Raw genomic sequence first — 18,059 nt, 5'->3', positions numbered from 1 at the left:
TCCACATCCCTTTCTCTAACCCTCACCACCTGCATCAAACATAGCAGATGCAGAGGTCACTCCTTCTCCTTCCTAGAGGCAAAGACAGGGAACGAGCTACTGTCTCATCTCTGAACCTTCCCATCTCTTTCAGAGTTCTGTAAGTCCCTGAAGACCTGGCTATTCGAATAATCGACTGGATCTTGCCATTGATTGTTTGATTAATTGATTGATTGATTGATGATTGATTGATTGATTGATTGAAGGTGGAGAAGACTTATGTTTGATTGGAATTCTCTGCAGGCTCATCCCGGAAATAACTTGCCTTCAGCTCTCTTGTTGTCTGAATGTATTGTGTTGGCTTTAGTTCTCTGTGAACTTTACTGCTAACCAGTGATAAAGGGAATGTGCACACCGCCCCTGAACATGGTAAAAATGGCTAACACTTAAGTGCCACATTTATTTACTTGTAAGTCCTTAGTAAAATGCTGCTACTTATACCTAGAGCCTGTAAATTAAATGACACTAGTGGGCCTGTACCACTTGTTGTGCCATGCATTAAAGTAGCACTTTATTGTGTCTCAGGCCTGGCATTACAGCCTGTAGTGCAGCTCTAAAATGGGAGTTCAACATAGCAAAAATAAAACTTTTGACAGACCGAAATCTTCCTTTTTAATGCATATAAGCCACCCCTCCGGTAATCTCTAAAAACCCAGATGGCAGGGTGTATTGTGTTTAGAAGGTTGGTCATCTGTTTTTAAGTTTTACATGGCCTAGTAATGAAAACTCCCAAAGTTGTTTTCATTACTGTAAGGCCTAGCTTTACCATAGGATAACATAAGGCCTAGTTTTTCCATAGGGTAATATTGGGTTACCTTATTACATTTAATAATGGCTAACCTGTGATTGGGAACAGGAAGAAAGTCATGTTTGAACTGAAAAAAAGTTTAATTTAAAATTCTCCGTAATTTAAAATATTCTTTAATGGCAAGGTCAAATTTTAAGCTACAATTCGGAAAATACCACTTTAGAAAGCTAGCATTTTTTACCTTCCCTAATCATTTGGTGCCTATTGACAGCGGCCTTGGCCACATCACTGTGATTGGCGTATGTATTGGAGTAACTTTACTGCTAACCAGTAATAAAGGGAATGTGCTCACCGCCCTTGAACATGGTAAAACTGGCTTACACTTAAGTGCCACATTTATTTACGTGTAAGTCCTTAGTAAAATGCTGCTACTTATACCTAGAGCCTGTAAATTAAATGACACTAGTGGGCCTGTACCACTTGTTGTGCCATGCACTAAAGTAGCACTTTATTGTGTCTCAGACCTGGCATTACAGCCTGTAGTGCAGCTCTAAAATAGGAGTTCAACATAGCAAAGATAAAACTTTTGACAGACCGAAATCTTCCTTTTTAATGCATATAAGCCACCCCTCCAGTAATCTCTAAAAACCCAGATGGCCTTGGTCACATCACTGTGATTGGCGTATGTATTGGAGTTTGTGTGTTCCTTCCAGACAGTGTGACAATGAGGGTTAGATGTTGGCAGGATGGCTGAAGGTGGGACTCTTCCCTCCCATACTTACACATCAAAGGGCTGCCTTCGGCACACACACACAAAGGAACCTCTCACTAGCCTTTTTTTCACCCTGATTTCCTGGAGCCTTAGCAGGAAAATAAGGAACCTTCCTGACCCAGAGGTGGAGATAGCGTAGAAGATTCCCCATTTCAAAGGCTGGGAACAGATATAACTATTGGAACCTCAGAGCAACTCTTCAGTACTCTCTTGAACCTGTGGAAGCCTTCATAAGAACTGTCTGGACTCCCAGAGGATTGCCTGGCTGTTTGAGGCCTAGCTTAGTGTGTGATCCCAGGACTACCAGAGTGACTCCAAGGGCTAGTGTCCTGGCCTCCTGTGTGAGCTAAAGAGATATACCAAGCTCCACAGACATTTAACACTGCACCTGGTCTCAGTTGTAGTGAGTCCAGATGCCCCAAATGGTTCTTACCAAGTCCTGGACCATTGGAAGTGGTGTTGAAGGTGCTGCTCCTGCCTAACCCTAAAATTCGTAACTTAGAACATTTTTCTCAAAAATAGGCCTGAGAATCTACAGAAGATTAGGACCTACCTGCCTGCTGATCCACCCAAGGTGCATCGCCGGTTCACCTGACTCCTAGGTAGCTCCCCCTACATTCTCCTCCACAGCTGCAAATCCTGTTCAGCTGGACCTTTCAGCAGAGGTATCCAGCCTCTTGGATCTCTCATCAGCTCCAGCATACTGCTTTGTCCCACTGAAGATTTCAACTTTCAATAAATTGACAAGGTCCAACAGTAGAAATCTTCACCTGACTCCTTTGAGGTGACTCTGCAACAACGACACTCCTTGTCGGACATCACTGGCTGTATTGCCCCACTGAGCTTTACCTTCTCTGAACTTTTGTTCTGAATTTCTTCCATGTCTGAAGGTAAGCCACGGCCAGATCCAATCCACCTTGTGCATCTGACCTATGCCCTATTGTGTTCAGCCTTAACTTTTGACTTTGTCCCAGTCTCTTGAAACCAGATACCCATCGTTAGAGCTCTGATCTTTTGGGTGCTACATTCTAATAAAACACATTAGGATTCCTAGATTTGTTTCTACTAATTGGATGTCATTTGTTTTGGTGTAATTTTATTTATGCCATATGGTGGATCATGTGAACCTAGCCACAGGAAAAAGAATTAATTAGGTCAACCCAAATTTGGGTGCGCTTTCTTGGAAAAGACAATTCTTTTCTTGAGTCCCCTCACTCACCTAAGGTTGCCCTTAAGTGACATGCTTCATCGTTGGGGCCACGATCCACCATATGGTTTGTAGTGCTATACTTTATAGTTCAGGAGTCCGAACCTAGCTGTAGCCTCCTCCTCCCTCCTTTTTGATAACTAATTTTATTTATGAACATTTATCCAATGTTTTTAAATTGGTTGGAGATGTTTCTTTCGTTCGGCTTTCACTTTATTACTGTTTATGTGCTTGCATAAATACTTTACAACATGCCTATAAGTTAAGCCTGACTGCTTTTGTGCCGAACTACCATAGGGTTAAGCACAGGTTAATATAGCAACTTTTGTAGTTCACCGTGACAAGGATTGTGGTTGTTGATTGAGAAGTGTTTCACTCCACTCAAACAAATCTTACAATCTCCAATTAGGAAATGTAAATCACTTGCTAATGGCATTTACTACAGCAAAGGCCAGATGTATGAAAATACAATTTTGCGATTTCCGGATTGTGAATCACAAGGATTCACAATAGGAAATCGCAATTTGAAATGTATGAACGTGTGTTGAACACTTTCTGAGATTTCTAGGGGGTCGCAAGTGACCTGACTTCAGAACAAAAATTAGGTAGATCGCAATTTGAGACCCCTAGGAAGCGCTAGAATTACGGGGATAGTGGCCTGCTGGAGTCAGCAGACCACCATGTCTGAGATTGCCTTTAAATAAAGCAGCATATATTTTTTAAATGCAGCCCATTTTCCTTAAAGGAAAATGAGTTGCATTTAAAAAAGAAAAAGTAAAAGTTTTCTTTTTATTTTTATAGTGCAGGCAGTGGTCCGTAGGAGCTCTGCCTGATCTTGAAAAATGATTTTACAAACATTCACAAAGGTGTAAGGCGTTCTTAGGGACCCCTTCTGATTTGCGGTTTGGTTACCACCTACTTAAATTAGATTGTAAAATGCGAATGTTTTGCAACCGCATTCACGGTCACAAAGCATTCAAACATACCAATTTGATTCAGTTTCAGGAAGGGATGCCTTAAACACGCCCCTTCCTACTACCGAATTTCAAACCCAAATTGCGATTCGGTAAGAGGTTACTGAATCACAATTTGGGTTTGATTAATTTGAAAAGCCTTTTTTCAGGTCGCAAATGCGCAAATTCATTTACAAGCTAAAAGGCACATACATCTGGCCCCAAGTTCTTTATCTCATGTTTGTATTACATTCTGTTTTATTAGTGGAGACACATTTATATGTTGTGTCATTTTTGGAATCATGCCAACTGTAGCTACATTTCATATTGTTTGCATATATCCACAAAATAGGACAGGCAGTTAGAAAATCTATTATAGCATGTATGTTTCTATTGGCAGCTAAATAAAGACTCGGAATCAGTTCTCTTTACTTCCTGTAATCAGGTATATTCCAAGCAATTCTTCTAGCAAACTAGAATTACCATCAATTGCAAAAACCTTGGGACTCATTTATGGCCTATTGGTGTAGGGCAGCACAGCAAGACACATTGCTGTGCTGCCCTATGCCAAATTGAAAGGGCAGGAATACACTGTATTTAAGCAATTGCAAAAACCTACTTTTTTTTAGAATTACCTTTGCGAAGGAAATTAATTTTATTAATAGGCGGTTTTGTAGCCTGCGGACCAACATTCTCATAATTTGCCAGTGGATCATTTTTCATGTTCTTAAAAGTTGCTCGTTCCACAATGGCATCCACTGTTTGGTCATCCAGGTCCTTTCCAACGAATCTGCATATCCTCAGTATGGCCCCTCTCAGATCCTAAAATTAAAACACAATCTCATTAGTGTGTCTTGAGGTGTTTAATCCTGTGAAAGATAATCAACTTTACTTATAGAGTATTGCCCACCAGAAGCCCTCAAAGATTAATTACTGCTTAAGTTGATGCCAGGTTATCTGACATTAAGCTATTTCAACAAAATAGAGAGAATAAATTGCATTAATTTGACAGATCTTTGACCTATAAGACAAGCAGGGAAACTGAAACCAGTCATTTGCAGTAACTTAACAATACTTTTAAATCACGGTGCATGTGTCTATTTGGCCAAACCACGCGCTTTGACAGAGTAGGTGTACAAAATGGCAACATTGGCTCCACAGGTCTAGTTACAGGACATCACTGGCTGATGAAATTCGTTTATCAATTCTGAAATTGAAGTATTTCGGTGGTCATTAGGATGTAGGGAGGATCGCCACTGCCTGCATAGCGGTGGCGATCCGCCCTACATCCATCCCAGCCTGCCACCCATTTACCCCAGCCACATTAGTATGGTGGCGACCAGGCAGAAAAGGGTTCAATATGGTGGTGGTGTCTGCTAGACACCGCCAGCCATTTTGGAATGGGGGTGGAAACTTGCCTTTCCGTGGTGACATTGCCGCCACGGAAAAGCATGCAGAGTTTCCTTACAGGGGCCCGCTGCGGGCCACCAGGGACTCTGGGGGTGGGGGGTGCACATGGGGGTACCTATGGTACCCCCTACATTGTCATTGACCTGGTGACAGGCACCTCGCGGTGCCTGTCACCTTGTGCATGACAATGCACGCAGTGCATTCCCAGCATTTTGGCGGGCAGTGCTGTGAGCACCCCCCGCCACAATGCTGGGAATCGTCGGGCGGGGCCGCCGCACCACAGGCGGTCAGTCCCAGGTCCGCTAGGGTGGTGGGCAGACGGAAGTCGCCCGCCCTTCTAATGGCCCCTCTGGTGTTTGTATATTTTCTGCGGCTGCAACTTTGAATTAAGTGCCCGCCCACGTTCTTTTCATCAGCAGGACAAGTTCCTCAGAATTTTTGACTTACTTAAAAAATTGTTTAAGTGCATTGGAATGGTCTGACCCTGGCTGTTGGAGTGTTTTTTTCATCTACGGCACCAAGATACCTCTCCAGACAAACGTGCTTTATAAAAGAAAGAAATTGCAATTTTCTCTCAGACAACTTCACAAAAAAATCTTTTGAGGGTTTAAGTCTATACTTTCCTACTAAGGTTCACATAGATTTCTCACTCGTAAACATCCCATGGAAATAAAATGTATGAGACTTACCTAGCTTTTGACCATCATGAATAACCTGACCAAAAGAGAGACAACACACAAATCTGAACTTCCTTGATTACAACAATATATTTGCAGTTCTAGAACCACGTTTTACCTCGGGAAATGCATGTTGTAATCTCTATATGGAAAATGCTAAATACCACTTTGAACAAGAATGGCTTTGCCACAAACCTGGTTCTGTCTGCTGTATTTGACGCAGCCCACCAAGACTGTTTTCTAGTGAGGTTACAGCAACTTGGAATCAATGGAAGAATGCTTCTCTAAATCAAATCCAACCTCTCAAACAGAACCAACATCATAATGCAACCCCGTTCACATCACCTCCTTTCAAAATCAATCTAGGCAAAGCGAAAGGCTCAGATATTGCTAAATTGTTCCTACATCAGGCCACCACAGGACATTTAATGACACCCTGTAGTGCCACAAATACAGCATCTACACTCAGAGTATTTTAAAAGAGAACATGCAAAATACCTTGACAGGTCAGGACTAGACCACTGCCTCTGAGTGGTAAACCAATGAATACTCAGTAAATGCCTTAAGCTTATAGCATCCTATACTGAAAACCTGACATGCAGAGACTCGAAAAACTGCCAGTCCATAGGAATCTGTGCCCAGGAACTAGTTGCACTGCCAAGAATATTGACAGAGGTGAGATACAGGTAGTGATTTGAAACTCACTCTCATTCTTTGTTTCCTGATTCAGTAAAAAAAGCATCTTCTAGATACAATGTATACTTTAGGGTGATTTTTTCCATAACCACAATTCCTGAAGAAATTGCAGGCTATGGTTTTCCTTGGCTTGGGACACTTTTCACTATGTACACACACATTCTATGCCAAGGTACTACTCTTTCCACTTTTACAACATAGAATTCAAAACACTGCAGCAAAATCATTTATCCACCCACATCTCATCAGCCCTCAAAGCCCATTACTGTCTTCTCATTGCCAGATGTTCATCATCCAAATGACCATCCAAAACAAAAGTCTAGTCGTCATCCAAGTGTTGCAGAAGCTAGCGCTGGCTGAACCTGACTCACCATCCCTCTTTTTATAAACAACATGCACCATTAGAACTCCTTCTTCAAACAAACAGAAAGACTCTAAGAATCACTTCCTTCCAGAAAAGAGTAGAAACATAGAAGACCATTTGGAATTCAATAAAGACTTGGTTCTCTCACAGATGATGCTTTAGAGACTACAATAGATCACTTGCAATGGCTAGACGGCATGGACAATACAGTTCTCAGGAAGATATCATGCCTAAACTGTAATCAGTCAATGATGTGAGGCACAACAGGCATAACCATTTCACTTTCTCGTTTTCCACCCTCCACAGCAGGTCACTGTAACAGAAAATGATAATAGCATATCTTGCGCCCTCACAACATGAAAATATTACTGAGAGTGGCAATTTCATACATTTCTTCCACCGAAGAATTCTCTTAAGCAATTAAATATAATTCTGATAACATTCAAAGTGTACAATGTTTCACCTGAATTCAGTTTGACTAGTTGCTTTCATATTAGCTATTTCCAGAGAACCCAACTAAAGAACATATACTAACCATAGTGTGAATTACTGCTGGGCTCCATGCCTAAGAGCTCAGAGAGCTCATATACATGCACATACCTCCCTAAATCTGCACCCTAAATCATGGCAAACAGCCTCACTAAAGTTTTTTTAACTAATCAGTGCTCCACAACCTAATCGAGTATCAAGGTAGCTTTATCTTCAGGGGGGCAGTGATGGCCTTGCAGATTTGATGAAGTGGCTTTGGGACTACATGATGGTAGGCCCCTGTTGTATAGCCCCAACCTATGTATCACTAATGTAAGTAACACCACTTACTTGCACATCATAGTAGCAAGTGGCTCCTTGTGGTAATGTTTTTTCTTATGTGCAAATTTGGGTAACAACTTATTTGTATGGACTGGTGATTTACATGATGAATTTGTCCTTAGTATTTATGAAGTTAATGAGAAAAATATTGATTCTCCATTTTGTGTCATCGCCATTATTGGGACCATGTCAAGGTCATGGCTAACTCTGGTGCTCGTCCCTCTTTAATAGGTGATCAATGGTTAAAGAGGTTTCCTAAAGTTTAATTGATACCATCAGACATAAAACCTGTGGGCTATGGGAATAAACCTATTTAAGTTTAGGTTTATTTTATTGCCAATATAAGTTTTAAAGGCCAGACCATTGTATCAAATGTGTATGTTGCCAAAAGAAGGATCCTGCTTGTTGAGATGGGTGCAACAAAGGACTTGCTCATTACGCTAGATCAAAATCACCCTGAACAAGTCTTATGTTACAATGACTTCATTTCTCACGTTATTGAAGACAAATCTGTTGAATGGGAAAATGTATTTCCTACGGTATTCTTATCTAATCTGGGATTATTGAAAGGCTTTGTACATAAAATCATATTGAAACATCTAACTGTACCTAAGGTAGACAAGGTTAGAAACATTCCTGTGAGGCAAGCATTAAGGGAAGAACTGGATAGGCTATCCAGTCAAGACAATATTGATGAGATTGAGTCATCCGAATAGTTGTCACCCGTTGTCGTAGTTCATAAACCAAATGGGAAAATGTGACTTTGTGTTGATTTGAGAGAATTAAATCAGTGTGTGTGGGTGGATCGACATTTGTTGCCAAATATTGGGGAAATGTTTTCCGCAATGGAGGGTGTCACTGTATTTTCAAGGTTAGATCTATCCAATGCATATCCTCAGATTGCTTTACACAAGGATAGCAAACATGTCACTTCATTTATAATGCATGAAGGAGCATTTAGATACAAAAGAATGCTTTTGGTCTAATTTCTGCTTCAGATATATCCCAAATATTCATGCATAAATTGTTCAAGGAAATAAAAAATGCTTTGTATTTCCAAGATTACATACTTGCTTTTGGGAACATCAAACAAGATCGTGCAGGGACTTTGTTTAAGATTTTGAGTATTTTACAGAACCATGGTATGACTTCAACCAAAGAAAATTATAAATTTGTAGAGGAATCCATGGACTTTTTGGGGCATACGATCAGCAAAAATGTTGTTTCACCAAAGCAAAATTTGGTAAAGGCTATAATGGAGGCTCTGGATCCCCAGAATAAAGATCTGTTTAGACCATTTCTTGGCCTAGCTGAATATTATGCTAAGTTCTTACCACTGTTTGCTGACAAGACAAACCACATGAGAAATCTCAATCAACAATTTACTTGGAATGAAAACTGTGATACTGAATTTGTCAATCTGAAAATAGAGATTTCCTCTCTTCCCCAGTTGGCAACTTTTGACATCTGAGATAATTCGATCATTGTTACGGATGCAAGTAATTTGACCATTGGTGCAGTCTTGATGCAGGACCATGAAGGCAAATGAGTCACTATTGCATTTGCATCAAGACCGTTAAGAGATTCAGAATTTGAGTATTCTATTCTGGAAAAGGAAACGCTAGCTTGTTGGTTAGGAAATGAGTATTTTCCCGAATATGAATTTGGCACAAAATTTAAAATAAGATCACATCATCGTCCCTTAATGGAGCGATTCACTACAAAAGGATGTGGCAAGGCTACACCAAGAAGTGCCAGCTGGGAATATAAACTGCAGGATTTTCATTTCAGTGTTGAATATATTCCAGGTGCCAGAAACAACTTAGCAGATTGTTAATCTCTCCTACCTATTAAAGAAGAAAGTGACTGATGTATTATCGATGAGGACATGGGGAGAGTGGTGCCATATGTGAGGTGTCTAGCGGCTGCATTAAACAGGATAAATGGAAGTGTACATTCAATAATGATGAGGAAATTTAGAAAGTCATTAAATATAATAGGTCACAATGACCAGAGAAGAAGTTATTGAATAAAGAATTGATACCATACTTTAACATGCAAATTAACTTTCTGTGATAGATGATGTTTTGTTTTGAGGAGAGCAACTGGTGGTACCAAAGGATTTAGACAGCTTGTGTTGGATATGTCCCATGAAGGTCCGCCCGGCATGTATAGCATAAAAAGAAGAATTCTATGTGAATTTTGTTGGCCAGCCATTGATAGATGTATTGAGGCAACAGTTAGATCATGTATTGAGTGTGCCATCAGTGATACATCTCAGAAGTGTGTTAATTATGAAAAAGCTCCCATTTCTAGACCTGTAAGGGTATGAGAGAGGATGTCTCTTGACATTGCTGGTCCCATGTATTTGTCTAACAGACCAATTTATGCCATTGTCCTCATTGATCAACTATCACAATGGGCTGAGGTTATATTGGTACATCAATTGGATTCCGATACAGTAACACAGTTTTTGAAAAAGATCTTTGAAAAATAAGGATCTCCGAAATGCTTAGTCATGGAAACCAGAGTGCAGTTAAGATCCTCAGTAATGAGAGATTATGTGGACCAGCATGGGATTCATCATTTATGAACTTCCTTATATTATCTGCAAAGTAAAGGTGTAGTGGAATGGTAGAGAAGAGTTTTGAAGGAAGGGCTACACTTGGCATTGGTCAACTGGAAAGGTGTTCCCAGGGTCTCAAAGATTTATTTTGGAATTATAGAGCCACACCTAGAATGTTTGGAGATATGTTTCCATTTGAGAAGAAGAGAGGAAGGAAGACTGTGTGTAATCTACTGTGTGTAATCTTAACCAGATATGGATGATATGATGGAAATGAACAGTAAGGTTGATGGTACAATAGTTTAAGGATCAGATCGGAGATGGGTGTCAAATGATCAACATGAGTCTTATCAGGTACACATGATTCACACACATGAATTCAACAATGGTGATTGGGTGCGTGTAAAAAAGGAAGATTGGTTAAAGCTGGAGAATCTAAGTTTCTATTCCAATGAAAATAGTCAGAGTAGGAAATCAAGTAGTAGAAATGACCGACGGAAATTTGTGGAGTACGGGCAAGCTTGTTAAAGTACATAAATGTTTGTGGCTAGTAGCTGCACCGAGAGTTCTTCAGGTCACAGTAGTGATTCTGATGGTCTTCAAGGGGAAAATACAGTTAAACAGAATTTGACAACAAGAGTAAAAAGGAAACGTGCTTGGTGCAAAGATTACCATATGTCAGGTTAGTTTAAGACAATTTTGCATATATACAGATCTCTGTGTAATTTTATTTTATTGTATATCAATACAATTTTGTTGCACACATGTAAAGAATGCAACTTTTATTGTGCTGAAATCAAACTAGCTTATAGATACATATGTTTGTTAAACTTACATTTTCTTCATGTTATTAATGATAGGGGATGTGTTGTATCCTGGCCAATCAGGTTGTATGGAATCTGGTGGTAGAACCATGGGGGGTACAGATTCCATACAACAACAGCTGACCAAGGCTTTTCCTAAAGAGACACACTTCTTGTTTCTCCAATAAACTTACCTCAATTTCCTCCACACATGATCTTCATTATTTACATTGGAATATCACACCTTCCCTAGCCTTCCACAACATTTCCGGGAAGGTCCTGGCCATCCTAAACTACAAGTATGGCTGTGCAGGTATTCTACAGTGGAGCACACCTCACACTCATTCATGAATTGTGCTCTCTTATAGCCCACCCTACAATACTACTGCCAATTCTCCAATGTCTAGTGCTTCATCATACTCCAATACTTAGCTTTCCTACTCTCCAAACAGTAATATTCCTTTTATACAATGCTATTACGCAGTAGCGGCTCCTGAAGGGAGTGCTGCGGGGCGGTGAGGCGGGACGGGGCAGGGCAGGGCAGGGTGGCGGGTAGTAAACTCCAACATACGGCCGATCAGAGGGAAGTAAATAAATATTTAAAACAAATTACATTGTGCACGCTACATCGCCATTTGGCGTTGCAGCGTGCAAAATGTAATTAGTTTTATTTATTTATGTACTTACCTCCATTCAGCCGTATGCCGGAGTTTACTACCCCCCACCCTGCCCCTCCCCTGCCCCACCTCACTGTCCCGCAGCACTCCCTCCAGGAGCCGCTACTGACAATGAACTTTATCACAAATCACTTTTTGACACAAATAAATATTTTCTGAATTAATTCTCAAGAGGTTCAGATAACTAACCTTCATCATATCTTCATAGTGGAGAAAAAGGATATTAAAGTCACCCTTATGAGTATGCCAGCCTTTAACATGGTCAAACCAGGAGCCTCCGACCACTGTTGGAAAAAAAGTTGTGGTATTAGAAAAACAAAGCAAAATTTAAGCAATGCTAAGCATCTGACACACAATCAGTAGGGGAGGTTTGGAAAGTGAACAATGAATATATGTCTCTAAGATCAAGTTGTATCAAATTCTTGATCACGTATATTATTTTTTATTTTGAAAGTATGCCCTCTATTACCCCCGCTCATTATTACAGATCTTGGGAAGGAAAACATTTCTCTGCCATTTCTTCTATTTAAAAACTAAAAATGCTACCTCAACTCAGCACACCCAAATCATAGAAACAAAAATTGAAGCTGAATAAAAACATGGGAAAACTTTGTGGAAATTAGTGGATTAGAGTGAATATTAAAATGTCACTATTTTGATACCTTTACATTATTTCACGCCCAACTTCTTGGCAGGGTGGACTATGTGAAAATAGTGGTTGGACGCTATCTACCCACGTGTATCCCGCCTAGCAGACCCGGCAGCAAGAAAGCCCCATGGTTCACCGACGAACTCAAGAGCTCCAAGAGGAACTGCCGAGCCTTCGAGAAAGCCTGGCGCAGAGACCCAACACCGGACAACATGACTGCCCTCAAGCTCGCCACCCGAAAACACCACCAACTGATTCACGCCACCAAGAAAACTGCATTGAAGGAACGACTGGACAACAACGCACACAACAGCAAGGAACTCTTCAACATCATTAAAGAGCTCTCCAACCCCAACGCCGGAAACGACATCACCCCTTCACAAGACCTCTGCAACTCCCTCGCCTCCTACTTCTACAACAAGATCGCGGACATACACAACAGCTTCAACACTCAACCGACGCACGCCACGACCGAACCACCGCCCCCCACCACCACCCTCCGTGCCTGGACCCCGATCAGCACCGAAGACACCGTCCGCACGATGAACTCCATCCACTCAGGATCTCCGACCGACCCCTGCCCTCACCACGTCTTCAACAAGGCCGACGCTGTCATCGCACCCCACCTGCGGGACATCATCAACACCTCCTTCGACACCGCTACCTTCCCGGAGAGCTGGAAGCACGCCGAACTCAGCGCTCTACTAAAGAAACCATCATCCGACCCCACCGACCTCAAGATCTACCGCCCCATCTCGCTGCTCCCGTTTCCTGCAAAAGTCATCGAGAAGACCGTCAACAAGCAGCTGGCCGCCTTCCTCGAGACGAACGGATCCCTCAACCTCTCGCAGTCTGGCTTCCGGGCCAACCACAGCACCGAGACCGCCCTGATCTGAGCCACCAATGACATCCGAGCCCTGCTCGACAACGGAGAAACAGCGGCCCTCATCCTCCTAGACCTCTCCGCGGCTTTCGACACTGTCTGCCACCGTACCCTAGAGCAGCGCCTCAGCAACGTCGGAATCCAGGAGAAGGCACTGGAGTGGATCATCTCCTTCCTCGCCGGAAGGACACAGAGAGTCCGCCTCCCCCCGTTTAGATCAGAAGCCACCGAAGTCATCTGCGGCGTTCCTCAAGGCTCCTCGCTTAGCCCAACCCTCTTCAACGTCTACATGAGCCCCCTCGCAGCCATCGCACGCCAACACAACCTCAACATCATCTCCTACGCCGACGAAACCCAGCTGATCCTCTCCCTTACCAATGACCCCGCCACCGCCAGAGCCAACCTACACGAAGGGATGACAGACGTAGCCAAGTGGATGATGAACAGCCGCCTGAAACTGAACTCGGACAAGACGGAAGTCCTCATCCTGGGATCTTCTCCCTCTGCCTGGGATGACTCCTGGTGGCCCCCCACCCTGGGCAGCGCACCCAAACCAACAGACCACGCACGCAACCTGGGCTTCATCCTGACTCCTCCCTCTCCATGACCAGACAAATCAACGCCGTCTCCTCGTCGTGCTTCAACATCCTGCGCATGCTACGTAAGATCTTCCGGTGGATCCCCACCGAGACCAGGAAGACGGTCACCCAGGCCCTCGTCACCAGCCGTCTGGACTACGGCAACTCCCTCTTCGCCGGTACCACCTCCAAACTCCAGAAGAGACTCCAGCGGATCCAGAACGCCTCAGCACGACTCATCCTGGACATCCCCCGTCGCAGCCACATCTCCGGACACCTGAGAGACCTGCACTGGCTCCCGGTCAACAAGAGAATCACCTTCCGCCTCCTCACCCACGCACACAAAGCCCTAAACAAACAAGGCCCAGGATACCTCAACAGCCGCCTCAACTTCTACGCTCCCACACGCAAGCTTCGATCGACCGGACACGCTCTCGCCGCCGTCCCCCGCTTCCGAAGAGCCACCAGAGGGGGAAGGTCCTTTTCCTACCTGGCCGCCAAGACCTGGAACTCCCTCCCGACCCACCTCCGCCTGACCCAGGACCACCTCGCCTTCAGGAAGCAGCTCAAGACCTGGCTGTTCGAGGAGTAGCGGACCCCCCCTCCCCTAGCGCCTTGAGACCCTCCGGGTGAGTAGTGCGCTATATAAATGCTTTGATTGATTGATTGATTGATTGACTTGTGCCATGTGTTGAACTTAGTTGCTGTCAGCATTCCGTTTCACTGTCATTTTCTACAAGGCTGGTTGGTGCATCGCCATTCGTCACATAACCATTGTTTTAGGCCAGGGTTTGCTCAATGCCTGGTTGCACCAGAACGAGTGGCTATACAATTTATTGGTGAGCGGATTCGGGAAAGGAGACATAACATGACTGTTTGCTTATGCTTGCAGTCCTTGACCTTTTACGAATACCTGTGCCTACTACCATTACCGGGCGTTTACATTTTTTCCTAATTGCTCCGCCTTTATGGCTTTCATGCTTTGTGGTTGAGAGGGCCTAGTTGTAGTCCTGGGGCCGTATTACCGTAGTGACTCAAGGGCGCTGCAGGCATTTACGTCCGCTTTGGGTGCCCCCTGAGCACTTTGGTTTTAAAGAAGGGGCTATAGATGATTGTGCAGCCCCTTCTGTAAAAAAGATAGCGCTGGCTCACATGCAGCACCAGCTCTATCAAAAGAGGGCGTTCTCTCATTTGCATGAGGATGTGGTCCCCTGCTAATGAGAGAATCAGTTTGCCTCTGTGCCCGTGTCGTATTCCCGCCCTTAGGAGGTGCACTGAAACTGCACCACAAAAAGGTGGCGCACTGTCAGTCTGCCAGATGAGGACAGCCCGCTCAAGGGCTGAAAGGGGGTCCAAGGGCCCATTAGACAAGCCTCTGCAGGTGGGTGCAGTCACTCACTGCACCCACATGCAAGAGGATGTCTAATCCCTTTTGAAAGTGCAGGCAGGTGCCCACTGCATAGGGAAACATGGAGCAGCTTTTAAATAGCTGCTCCATATTTCTCTTGAATGCTTTTCCCTGGGGCCAGCGCATGTTCACATCTGTCCTGACGGCAGCGCATTCTTCCTAATAGGAAGCACTTTCCATGTTTGCAAATGGCGCACCTGCTTTAAGGTGTGCTGCAACACAAGCATATAAATGCACCCATATCAGTAATAAGTTAATATAGTAACTGCTTTCAGGTGCTTGTTGCCTCCATAAGGCTTTTCATGTTTGCACCCAGCGCACCTCCTTCAAACTGTGCTGCGGCAAAAACAGAAAAATTGAGCCCTATCTGTAATAAGTTAAACTAGTAACCGCTTTTCATCTGCTTGTTGCCTCCATAAGGCTTTTGTCTGACTTAAGCTTAATTCTATTGCCTATTTGTAACACTTTGTCACCTTCACTTGTGATCTTTTGTTCTGTTTAAGCTGTTTCTGTTTTCTTTAAATTTATTTGGTTCTTGCTTTTATGTTGTTTATGTGATTGTGTTCTTATAATATTATGCTCAGAAGCACCTCATGCATACAACTTAGCTGCTGGGCAGTGGTGGCTGGTGACATTTGAGAGTGGTGAGGCGTAAAATTTAGGTATAACTGTTATGTAGCGATGGAAGCAATCTAACGTAATGGACACAATTTGGTTTGGGTGGCGGGGACTCTTCCCGCGAAAAAAGTACAAATTTATGCATTTTAGAGCAAATTAATTTATCAAGGAAGCACGGTTTATAAAGCAATGCGAGCATAGAGTCTTGAAATATTAAACCCATTAAAACCTGCCTCATACCTTACTCCATTATGTTCAGTAGTTATTGTAATGTCCAAATTGTGTACCACAACAACTTCAGGAATTTAAAAGTGTGTGCTTGCCCAGTGTCTTGTCAACTTTAGAATAAAATCCTCTAACCAGGCCTCTTGACGCACCCACAGCTGCTGGCTGCAATTTGTCAAATAGAAATATGTGCAGAGAGATCTTTAAGTGGGATGAAAAAAGTGGATGCTCACTAAAAGTGAACATGTAAAATAAAAGTCTGTGATTCCCATAGTGTGCCACCTGGCTGGTATTTAAATATTTTTTAGGCTTGTGAAGGAGTATTGGCCTTTAGTTATGTGGTCTTTATGTAAAATATGTATGCACGTATTCTCTGTATATCTCATCCATCTGCCCATCATCAACCTCATGTCTTTCCTCTTCACCACCCTCTATTTGCTCTCTCCCGAATGCACCTCCTTGCATCTCCCTCACTTCACCCTGAAACATACACCTCACGCATTCCCATTTAAGAACTTTATTTTCTTTTTGTAAATAGATTGACATCTATGTATCCCATTAACACACATTTGTACAGAATGTCAATGGCAGCTAGAATACATGGCTATTGTCCTGTGTGCTCCACAGAGAGGCAAACCCACTGACAGGCCCTTATTTATTTATTTTTGAAACTTATAAAGCGCGCAAATGCCCTGGGGCGTCTCGGCGCTGCGGAATGTCGCAGAGTGATAGAAAGCTTATTGATTAAACAGCCAGGTCTTTATTTTTCTTCTGAAGGCCAGCAGAGTTTGTGAGGCTCTGATCTCCAGCGGGAGGGAATTCCATAGTTTTGTGACCGTGACAACAAAACGTCGATCACTCCAAGAGACAATTTTGGTATGCGGCACTGACAGGAGAAATGCATTGGAGGAACGGAGTGGCCTGTTGGGAATGAGGATAGCAAGACATTTTATTAAGAACTGGGGGCCTAGATTTCGGGAGGCTTTATAGGCAATACATAATGCCTTGAGTTTAATTCGATTCCTCACCGGGAGCCAGTGGTATCTTTTAAAACCATGTGCAATGGACTTGAATTTAGGGGTTCCTGACAGCATGCTGGCTGCTCCGTTCTGCACAGATTGCAGTTTTTGGATAACCCTTTTCTGAGCATTGGAGAGGAGTCTGTTACAGTAATCCAAGGATGGCATCACCAATACACCGACCAAGGTCCTTCCTGCATTAAGAGGGAGATATGGCAAGATCTTTTTAATCATTCGAAGTTTATAAAAGGAGGCTGAGACAATTGTATTGGCATGTGATGCAAAACTCAGTTTGTCATCAAATATTATACCTAAGTTTCTGAGCTTGGAAACCGGGTTCGGTGGGGGACTGACAGCCGATGGCCACCAGAAGCTGGACCAGATGGGAGACAGCTTACCAAAAATCATAACCTCCGTTTTATCGGAGTTGAGTTTAAGACAATTGCTGGCCATCCAGCTACTGATGGCCAGCATGCCTTTTTGGAAGCTTTCTGCAACCTTCTCTCAATTGTCATTTATAGCGAGCACCAGCTGTGTGTCAATGTTAGGCCCATCCCATGTGCCTTGATGACTCTGGCTAAGTCCGACACATAGATGTTAAAAAGCGTCGGACTTAGGGATGAGCCCTGAGGAACACCACATGGTAGTGTCATCTGGGCAGAGTGGAAGTTGCCCAATGTTACAGTCTGGGTCCGGTTGGAGAGAAAGGAGGACAGCAGATCTCTTGCTTTGTCCTGGAAGCCCATCACAGTGACACAGTCGATTAGAGTGTTATGATCAACTGTGTCAAATGCTGCAGAGAGGTCCAGCAGAATAAGAACTGCCAGCCCTCTCTGATCAAGGATGACTCTTATTTCCTCTGATGCCTTAATTAATGCAGTCTCTATGCTGTGACTTTTGCGAAATCCAAATTGGTTATCATCTAGCCGATGATGATCCTCTATGAACCACTTTGGC

The 18,059-nt window shown here is 43.2% G+C and overlaps 1 protein-coding gene across 3 annotated transcripts in view; it reads right to left on the bottom strand.

The window, feature by feature from the left end:
* LOC147707975 (amine sulfotransferase-like) overlaps window positions 1–18,059 on the bottom strand; it is an 830,947-nt gene that overhangs the window by 40,352 nt on the left and 772,536 nt on the right. For all 3 annotated transcript variants that reach the window (XM_086926786.1, XM_086926785.1, XM_086926787.1), the window contains exons 5-6: window positions 11,912–12,006; window positions 4,355–4,541 (exon numbers count right to left, since the gene is read on the bottom strand). In XM_086926786.1, the coding sequence (XP_086782912.1) occupies window positions 4,355–4,541; window positions 11,912–12,006 (282 nt within the window). The remainder of the gene's footprint in view (window positions 1–4,354; window positions 4,542–11,911; window positions 12,007–18,059) is intronic.

Source organism: Lissotriton vulgaris, chromosome 6 (genome assembly GCF_964263255.1).
Source record: "Lissotriton vulgaris chromosome 6, aLisVul1.2, whole genome shotgun sequence".
Lineage (NCBI taxonomy): Eukaryota > Metazoa > Chordata > Amphibia > Caudata > Salamandridae > Lissotriton > Lissotriton vulgaris.
Note: the sequence above shows the minus strand (reverse complement) of the source record. Positions and strands in the feature narration are given on the sequence as shown.